This window comes from Meleagris gallopavo, chromosome 1 (assembly GCF_905368555.1).
Source record: "Meleagris gallopavo chromosome 1, MGAL_WU_HG_1.1, whole genome shotgun sequence".
Classification (NCBI taxonomy): Eukaryota; Metazoa; Chordata; class Aves; order Galliformes; family Phasianidae; genus Meleagris; species Meleagris gallopavo.
In genome coordinates, this window is record NC_139404.1 from 25,419,738 (window position 1) to 25,430,358 (window position 10,621).

The following is a 10,621-nucleotide window of genomic DNA, read 5'->3' on the forward strand; positions in this document are numbered from 1 at the left end:
GAAGCAAGATATCTACAACAGGTAAACAAATATAGAACACATATTGCTACCAAACAGAATTTTTTTCTCATTAGGATGTACTTAAAACTTTGCTGCATGTAGATTATTTTTTTCTGATTAAAGAATTTTTATTCCTAGGTGGACACAAACCCAAAAGATGTCATCGTAAATATAGGGAGTCATCAGCTATCTGTTAGGCCTCATCTATTAGGCCTCATCTGGAGTACTGTGTCCAGTTCTGGGCTCCCCAGTTCAAAAAAGACAGGGATCTCTTGGAAAGAGTCCAGCGGAGGGCCACAAAGATGGTGAAGGGCCTGGAGCATCTCCCCTGTGAAGAAAGGCTAAGTGAACTGGGTCTGTTTAGCCTTGAGAAAAGAAGACTGAGAGGGGACCTGATCCAGGTTTATAAATATCTGAGGTGTGGCGGCCATAGCGGTGAGGCCAGTCTCTTTTCAGTGGTACGTGGAGACAGGACGAGGGGAAACGGACATCAGCTGCAGCACAGGAAGTTTCGCACGAATGTGCGTAAGAACTTCTTCACGGTGAGGGTGACGGAGCACTGGAACAGGCTGCCCAGGGAGGTTGTGGAGTCTCCTTCTCTGGAGATATTCAAGTCTCGCCTGGACGCCTACCTGTGCGACCTGGTGTAGGGAACCTGCTTTGGCAGGGGGGTTGGTCTCGATGATCTCTAGAGGTCCCTTCCAACCCCTACAATTCTGTGATTCTGTGATTCTGTGATTAGGAGATGATTCCAAGTAATAATTATTAATAATAATAATAATTATTTCAACTTACTACAACTCTAGCCCATTTCCAGAAATAATGTGAATTTCAGCCACAGCTTTTACAATTATCTCCAAATTCTACAGTAGTCAGTGTACTTTGTGTGCCCTGTGGGATGGTACAGAAAGTGCTGGAGAGTGCTGAAAGTTCCAGATATATTATCTGAGATCTTCAGTCCTGGAATATCTCAACTACCTAACCCTGTAACCACACACTGCAAAGCTGACAACAGAAATGCTGGAATATAGACTGGAAATGTTATGAACTCACCTCTTCCTCTTTCCACCCCCATTTCCCCAACAGAATTAGACTTGAAAAAAGCAACAAATATCAACAGTTATCCTTAAATCTAAGTTCACTAGAATTTTTTTTTTTTAAAAGGCACATTTGAATGCTGAAATTAGAAAAAAAAATGAAAAAGGCTTTATCTTTCTGTGAATTATGCACATCCCTTAAAACTGATCATGTGCCTTGAAAGGTGTGGCCGGTGAGCAAGCCTGAGTCAAGACATTACACTTTTTTGTACCTTAGTGATCCCTGAAAAAGTCACTCTACAACCTTTCACTTTGACAGCTCTGAGCTGCAGCTGTGCCTTTCAGGCTCTGCAAAGAACTTGTCTGTGTGCAGGCCACTGCTCTTCTCCTTACTTTCCATAAGAAGAAGAGCAGGTATTGAAAATCTTACGGAAATTGAATCATATACAACGTTATTTAATAGTTAAAACACAATTCAAAGTGGTACTGTAAGAAGACTGTTCTCCAGGCTACTTCGCTCACTGGCTTGAAACTCCTCTAACTTGGATGTATGGCCTACACAAAGCATTTAACCAGGGTGGCCACTGGATTACATGACAGAGAAAAGCATAGAAAATAAGCATGTATCACAAATACTGTTCTTTTCTGGCCAAAACATGGTTCTGAGAGTTCTGTTCCGCCTGATCTTCTGTATCTAATCTTCTTTTATTATTTTTTTTTTTACTGTTTAGAAGTTATGAGTCATTCTCCAGGACAAAAAAAAAAAAAACCCAAAACAATAAGACAAGTATAAGCCAATGTAATATGTCTCCCTGCCAGACTTTTTTTTTTTTTTTTTTTAAACTTTGCTACGGATACTTTCTGGTTTCTCAAATGAGTCTTCAACTTTGATTTCACACAGCTATTGATTTTCCATGTTACAAAAGCAGAGGCTGCATCTTTAATCCGCTGTTGCACAACTGAGTTACCAGGCTCTGCTAAGTTAACCTCTTATGTATAAAGTCACAGCCTTTGAACAACCTTATTTGTCTGTTCTTCAGAGACAGAAAACTGCTGTCAGAACTCTGAAAAACAAAGCAGTAGCTGTAAACGTAAGAAAAGAAATAAGTCTCATCTTCACAGGCCAGAACTCAGCAGGCAAACACACTGCCCTGCTTTGAGGACAACCTACAGAACACCTTGTCAAACTCCTCTACATGAAGGTGATCAGAGCATCAATATACTCTGTGCAAGTGCAAACGGCACACAGTTTGAAGGATTTCTCGCTATGATGAACACACTTCTGAAGAACAGTAGAGCAGTAAACACAAAACAAGTGAATAGTCTCTGAACAGGCATTAGGTGCAGCACCACAGTAAACTAAGAGGAGAAACAGGAGCGTGCCCTCCCACCTGCGCAGCACTGCTGGCCCAGGACTGCCCTTCTCAACTCGCTGCAGGGCTGAGAAGAAGAGGAGCTTGGCAAAGAGCTCCAAAAAGCAAACGCCAAAGCTGAGCAACGAGGAGGCGGTTTCAAGGAGCAGCATCTGCCTCTCAGTGACTGCAGTTTTTCAAGCAGTGAGAAGCAGCGCTGACACCAGTGCATCCTTTACTTCTTCCCATTTCGCGTTTTTTACATAGGATATTTCTGGCTGAAACAATAAAGGCGGGGTAGTGAAAGTGTTACAGAGGTACACCAAGGAGGGGCAGGAAGCGGGGAGCAGCGAGGGGTTAAAACCCAAAGAACGAGTCAGTAAACGCATCATTCAAATAAAAGGCGCAACAATTACCGAGAAACTTTAAAGCGACTCACCTCGAGGGAGCGAGATCAAAGCGCCGCTGTCACTCGGAGCCCGCTCTGGCCCTTCAGGCCCCGGAGGAAGAGGTTCCCTCACTTGGGACATCTGCCAGCTCTCACCGAGTAGCGCAGAGCCTGCACTCCCTCCAGCCGAACTAACACGCCGCCCTGCAGGAACAAGCACGCGAAAGGACTCGTTAGCGCGTTCTACGCAGAAAACTCACGGCTCGGGGCGCGGGACCGCGGAGGGACAGCGACGGAGCGGCGGCAACTTCGCGGCCGGGAGCGCCGCCCGCCCCCCGCGGCGATACCCGCGGGACCGGGGGGCGGCGGCCGCGGCGAGGGGGGAGCGGCGGCGGCCCGGCAGCCGGAGGGCGCGGGGCCCCACGCGGCGCGGAGGGGCGCGCCCTACCTCCGCATTTCCTCCCGCTCCGCCGCGCAGCCCGGCCCTCCTCCGCGCCCCCGCTCCCCCGGCGACCGCCGCCTCGCGCGCCCCGTGGGCCTTCCCCCGGGCACACGCGTGCACTCACGCACCCGCACTCGCCCCCCGCCGGCCCCCCGCCGCCGCAGTCACTGCTTTGCCATCATTTCCGGACGATGAAACATCCCACTCCGGCTGGCGGCGAGCGCGGCTCGGGGCGGCCGCTGTGCGTGTCCCGCCGCCCGCCAGCGCCGGGCCGCGGGCTGGGCCGCCCCCAGCCGGGCCTCCCGCCACGGGAAGTCCCCGGGAGGCCGAAACCCGTCAGGCAGAAATAGGGAGAAAGGAAAAAAAAAACCAAAACAACCACCACCCTGAAAGGAAGGCTTTCATGCCTGGACAGTGCTTGCAGCTGTAGGGTTTGGCTGAGGCACTTCTCGTGGTGCAGCCGCTGCCTCAGAAGTTGTGCGTTGCAGTGGTTACTGTTTGCCTTCACCTCGTCGCGCCTCAGAAAGCAGGCAGCCTGGTCAGGGCTGTGGGCTCTGCTGCCCGCCCGGCCTGCCGCCCCTCACACCTGCCCCGGCCTGTGTCCCTCCCACAGCACGGGTATGCGAGGAGGAAGGACGGGACAAGTATTTTTCAGATGCAGAAACCCAGAGAGCAAGCCACTCCTTCCGCTAGTACCTGCCTAGCAGCCTTACCTGTGGTTCTCCAAACACATTTCTTTCCCATTACACCAATTGGTTTGGTTGGCTTACGCTCTGCTGCTGCCCACACTATGGAGCGTTGCCATTACTGCACCACTGTACCTGTACATTAAGATACCTTGCACATCCTACTGCAGCTCTGTACACCTCCTAATTACATGTTCATCTTTAGTCTGTAATTTCTTTAAAAGATAGAATTTTTTGCGTAATTTAGTGAAGATGCTTTATTGCTGTCTCCCATTACAGTGGACAAGCAGGTACTTTCTAGGAAGTTGGAATTAGGAATTAAAAATAGCCAAGTTATAAATTTGGCTGCATCCTAACATGGGAAAAGAAAACTGATGGTTATTGCTTCTGATATCGTAAGCACTAAGTAATGTGGTCAGATATTAAAAGTTTTCTTCTTAAAGCTGAGCATTTCCCTGCAACGCTCACAAACTGACCATACGGCATAAATACCTGAGTAGGAGCTATTTCCTTTGGGACACCTCCCACTTTAGGGCCTCTTCTAATTGCAAAAGCCATCACTGTTCAGCTTTATTATTGGTCACTCTTGGTGCAAGAGGCAAGTGTTATGCAACTAAAAAGACATGCTATTTCAGGTTTATATATTTTCTGCCGAGAAATACGATCGTTTTTAAGTCTCTCAGTAAACTAGAATGTTCTTTGGTACAACGTAGTATTTCTTTAAGCTTTTTCATGATATAATGGAAAAAAAAATGCGTTATGTCCGGAAGAAGCCAAGTAAAAATTCCATTTAGCATGCACAAACTTAATATTGCATTGCATAATAATAATGTGGGTATCAATATCTGCACTCCTCATCTAAGAAAACATTGCCTAATTTTCCACAGCACCAGCATATAACACTGCTTCTCTCCTTGCTGGCCTGGAGGCAGAGCACTTCAGGCATAAGGTAGAAGGACTTACCTCAAACTCACAAGTGAGTCAGTAGCAGAAGAGAGGTTATGACTCATCCTCAACGTCCAAGCCTGTGTTTTTCCCTCTGAAACTGGGAAACAGCACAGAACAGTGGGAGGAGCGACAATTTAGCCGGCCACACCCTGCCTTCAAAGTGTTTCATTGGATAATATGTGTCTATCTAGCAGATATCATGCAGGTTTTATGGCTTTTTTTTTTTTTTAACCTTATCTATAACACACACATGGTAAATGTCTTGGTGTTCAGTTTATCTTTTTCAAAAAGATGATGGCATGAACTCACTGTGTGAAGGTTCTGCTGTGTAGCTGCCTACATAGAGATTGAAACAACCAAACGAATGAGCTGAATTGGATCTTCAGATGGTGTTGCCATACTGCCATTGATGCAGTGTGCAATAAGCCCAAGCAAAATCAAATAAAACAAGTTCAGATAATTCAATATGCAAAAAGTTCAGTTCGCTGAAATAACATTAAAAATACTGTGCAACACATTCAATTACATTGAAAAGCTGAGGTGCTGCTTGTACCACAGTTGTTTTACTGATCGTGAAAAGATAGATCCAGATGTGGTCACTGTTAGTGAGATACCGCAGGTAGACAAAGTTCATTGGCAGAAGCCAACAATATGGCACACTCCTGGCAGCCTAACACTGCCAATCTAAACTGATTGTTTCATACTGTTTCTTATTTAATTTTTCTAAACTATTGTTGAAACTTCTGAGGGAGTGGGCAGCCTAACAGCAGCAGCCCTTCAAGTATGTTACAAACATGAGACACAATGGATCTTACTACAGGAGCCAGGGTACAGGTTATTGCACTATTCCACTACACTCTTTCATTGCTATATCAGAAAATTCAGGTATGCTTTTCAAGACCATAATGGTAGATCTGAGAGGTGAATGTGAAGGTAAGCTCAAAACATTTTTATGTGAAGTAAGTATGGTTTGTAGTCAGGTAAAGATTTTCTAAAAGCCTGCTCTATGTTTCTTTCCTTATTGAACATTTCTGGAAAACAAAATCCTATTAAAAGTACACAAAATGCAGAACACAGTCATATGTCTTCAGGACAAAACTGACCTCTACACAAGACATAAAGTAGATATCACCTCCAACCAAAATAAGGCTCATCACTGAGTGAAAGTATTTTAGAAAGACACAAGTTATTATTTAAACTAAATCCATTATATCCCAAAATAAACTGCTCCAAATTTTAGGGTATTTTTACTTACATTATTTTAACTTTATGCTGTATTGTAGCTTGAGTTTTCCAAGTAAAAATTTCAGTCTGAATTTTTTTGAATATCAATTTCTTAAGGAGGAAGTTCTGGCTAGCAGAGCTACTTTTCTCTCTGCAATGCTGCAGAAAGTTTGTGTGTATCTTCAAAGAAATATTACTGTTTACATGGTAAAGAGGAGCAATTGTTGAATAGTTGGATCGATACAGGTGTAGCTGCCCAGATTTGCTCCCCATACCTTTACATCCTCAAGATTACTGTTAAACAGATGTTGTCTTCCTTTTGTCAGCAAGAGCAGGGGAAAGTACAAAGATTTTATGTCCTTAATGTTCCATGTAACTTTCAGGTTTCTGAAAGATGAACAAAAATAGTAAACCCATGACTGATAGCTAGTACTTTAGTACCTGTGACCTCAAGTCATCCTTCTCCTATACCTAAAAGCATAATTCTCAATTTTGTAAAAAGCATTTTTAGCATATGTTTATTATTTTAAACTTCACAACTATTTTCACTGATAGGATACCGGCAGGCTCTCTGCCCTAAATATTTTATAGCATGGCAACACTGGAATGGGAAGACCACTACAGTTGAGAGGGATAAAAAAAGAAAGTTAGTTTTAAAGATAAATCATGTTATAAAATAACAGCATTTCAAATTAAGTTTAAAAATTCATTTTAATTCATATTGAAATCAAGAATATATGTAATATAAGAAGTTCAGCAGAAGAGAAACACACTAAAGGGCAATTTGAAGGACATTAGCATGCCTGAACCGGATGGGCTCTTGGTTTTCATGGCCTAATTTGTATATTACCCTTCTCCGAAACATCTTTAGAAGCCACACCATAGCTGGATTCTACCTGCAGATTGTTTTAGATTAGGTTTTGTACTCTCTAAAACACAACCACTGAAATGCGGTGGGATTGACAGCACTTTAAACATCAGCTGGTCGTAACAGGGCAACCAATCCCTTCTATTCCAAGGAAATCCATCTCTATAGAGCACAGAGAGAAAAATAAACAGTAGAATGCCAAAATTAAATTGGAGGCATACAGATTTAAGTCCTTCCACAATCAGAAATGGAGTCAAGAAATGCAGAGAAGCAATTAATTCCAGTAATGCTGCACTCTGCCATTTGGAAGAAGTCTTTCTACCATAAATGATTCTTGCCCAGGTCTAGTGTTTCTCTGCCACGGGATGGACTCCTCAGTGGGGAGAAAAAGAATGTGAGGCTTAATGTTGCTTTGTGCAGACTCAAGCTGGCAATTAGAATTAAAGTAAATATGAATTTAAAAAAAAAGAAAAGAAAATAAAAAATATATCTTTCTTCTCTGTGCTGGTTTCCTATTTATAATGAATTATTTTCTGTGAAATATTATAGCAAAGATTTCATTAAAATTGATAAATTGTAAAATGAAACAAAATATATTGAGAAGAATTATTCCTGGTGTAACTCCAGTGAAGCCAAAGGAGTTGTATGAAAGATGAATGCAGCTCAGCAAGCTTTATCCTACTTAGGGCAAAGCACATCACATGATATGGTTTATGGTAGTTTCAGCTATTGCTTAGCAAGCTCAAGCAAGTAGTTCACTCAGGCAAGTAATAGATCTCACATGAAAAAGTAACAGATCATGTATTGAGGTATGCAAAATGACGTTTCATCACAACAAAACGGCAACTAGTAATTTATTACATTCCTACAAATAAGTCACAAAGAAATATTCAATATTCAATTAAAACTAAGTCTGCTGGATTGCAACATATAATTTATTTGCATATATTCTTTTCAGTTATTCAGCTTTTCACTTTGCAGTTAATATTGCACCTTAATAAAAAACTTATTTAATTCTTCAGAAGAAACTTGAAATTCAGCAGAAGTGAACGCTTCAAACACTTCAAAGGCTATTCAGACTCTTCAGTGCATTCAAGATTATTTGGAATTTCTTTTGACACTACAGATCATCTCTGCAAAGAGAAATGATGGACAACACCATCTCTTGAGTTAACAGGACAGTTAAGCAGTTTACATGAATATGGATTAAAAATTGTGGCTAACTAAATACACTAAACTAAATACAAAATGTAGGAACATGGAATACATAGAGATTTAGTAAATTTAGAATAGCTTACTGAATTTACCATGGACATCGAGTCTTGAAATGATGTCGGTAATTTCCTCCTCACTCTTTCTGGTTATTCCAGTTAGTCTACAGGATGAGGTGGGACAAAGCCAAGTCTTCCCCAGCTTTTCTTTTACTTCCTGGGGGAAATCCCCATCCTGTGGCATTGCCACAGAACTACATTAGACCTGGTCCCAGAAGCTTCATTTATAACAGATGAAAGAAAACCAAGTTAGCAAGGCTTCTGCAAGCTGGGCAGTATCTGCATCTGGCATTATTCTACCTTAGTATTTTATGTACATTCTTAACAATTGTGACTATTCATGAAATTTACATTATCATTTCTCAGCACTACCAAACTAACTGCCAATATCAAATGAGGCTTGCAAAAATACCATTTCTAGAATTTCACAAAAATAAAAATATTTCCATATAAAATGAATACCTAATCAATCCTTCCCAATTATATTAAAAGGAAAAATATTTGAACAAGCATATTTTACACGTAAGTAAATAATGCAGTGGAATGAAAGACGGTATGCTATTTTGCTGTATGACATCATGGAATCACATCCAGAGATCTCTAAACATTTAGCTAAATTTGTGCACCTTCAATATGAATTCATAATGCACAGTACAGTACAGGTGTGCTTTGGAGATGTCAGTATGCTATGAAACAGATATTAAAGATATTGTGCATTTGTGTTACAGTTCTGTAATACAGAATGGTATTAGTTATGTATTGCATATTATTCCTAATGCATATTTGGAGCGTATGTTATAAAAGCTCCTTTGGAACCTCCAGCATGTATGCTGTGAATATATGTTAACAACAGAATGCACTTGCATATTATGAGTCCATAATGCTGAAAGCACAATCAAACCTTTGATAAAAAATTGTTTCTCTACTGACAAGCAGAAATTATTTGTTTATGCTTCTCACTCAAAGCTGTGCACAGTAATTTCTCACCGTGATCTTTAAAACTCACAAAAAAAAAAAAATTCCAGTTTTGCAAACATTCTTCAAACTATGACTTTCTTAAAGTAAAATATTTAATGATATCTCTTTTTCCACTCTTTTTTTTCCTATCTGCTAATTATAATCAAAATATTGTTTTTTTAAATGGCCTGAATACATGGTCTCCATTTCTCATTTTTGCATCCTTGTAAGTAAGGTCTTAGCATCAAGTGCTTATTTGAATATTAAGTATACATACAATTCTTCTGCTAACCCAGTCAGCAGTCTGGATTGGACAAGGCTCTTTCTTCTACATCACACAATATGGTGGTTTTTGAATCAACAATTTGTTGTTTTCTGCATCGATAAATGAACATCCTGGCAACCCATGCAAATAAAGATGGAAAAAAAGGCAGGGAAGTAAATAAAGTCTTCTGCTTCAGTTTCTTGTTATCTAAATGAAAGTATTACAGATCTTGGAATCTTGAGTCCAGGTCTCTATAGTTCTGTGTCTGTTCCCATGGGATGGGGGTTTTCCGCAGGAAGCAAAAGAAAATCTAGAGAAGACTTGGCTTTGTCCCTCCTCATCCTGTAGACTAACTGGAATAACCAGAAAGAATGAAATTATCCACATCATTTCCAGAACTAGATTGCGTCCATGGTGCACAGTGACAAGTAATAGTTTTAAAATATTTTCAGTTGTATTACTTTAATAAGTAGTACTGAAAAGTATTTCATGGGTTTTATACTAATGCAGACATTAGCTCCAAAAAGTGTTCAGATAGGCACTTTGGCAATTAATGGCAAGTATAAACCGAAAACCATATAAGAATTAAATATTTATGCCGTTATAGATAAACATTATAACATCTCATCTAGAATAATAATAAACTTAGAAAACTCAAATTAGAATCAAAAAGTCCCACACATGCAGCACCTTCAGATCATGCTTATGGAGGTATGTTCCTACCCACTGAATGATGGGTGTGGTTATATTCCCTGGTACAATGTGTAATGTCTGTTACATATCAGAGAGAGAGAGAGAGAGAGAGAGAGAGAGTATGTACATAAAATCAGTGGAATTTTACTGATTTCCTTTAAAATAAATGGTTACATTTTAGTATAGTGAGGAAGGCTATTGCCGTGTACAAATTCCTCCATTTCTCTCTTTCTGTGGTTTATTTTAACCATTTTAAAGTATTAATGAAAATACTGTAAAAGTTATAATGTTAAAGTATAATTTTATTTAACATTGTTTTACATGTAAGAGCTATAAACAGGCTGTAGTAAACTTAAACAACCAGTTATCTTGAGGTCTGAGCTGTTTTTTTCTTTCTTTTATGACTGTAAATAAAAGTAAGATAGTTTGTACTCAGTTATTTTAGGTTTCTAACATGCTAGCTGTTCTGTCTCAGATTGTTTCAAGATAC

General features: G+C 40.7%; 1 protein-coding gene across 5 annotated transcripts in view; it reads right to left on the reverse strand.

Moving 5' to 3' along the window:
- MDFIC (MyoD family inhibitor domain containing) overlaps positions 1–5,010 on the reverse strand; it is a 50,346-nt gene extending 45,336 nt beyond the window's left edge. Inside the window, exons 1-2 of one of the 5 annotated variants that reach the window (XM_010706768.4) lie at positions 4,869–5,010; positions 2,829–2,981 (exon numbers count right to left, since the gene is read on the reverse strand). In XM_010706768.4, the coding sequence (XP_010705070.1) occupies positions 2,829–2,919 (91 nt within the window). In that variant the 5' untranslated portion in view covers positions 2,920–2,981; positions 4,869–5,010. The other 4 variants (XM_085219199.1, XM_085219188.1, XM_085219180.1 and 1 more) reach the window with 4 other exon arrangements.
- Between the last annotated feature and the right edge of the window lie 5,611 nt (positions 5,011–10,621).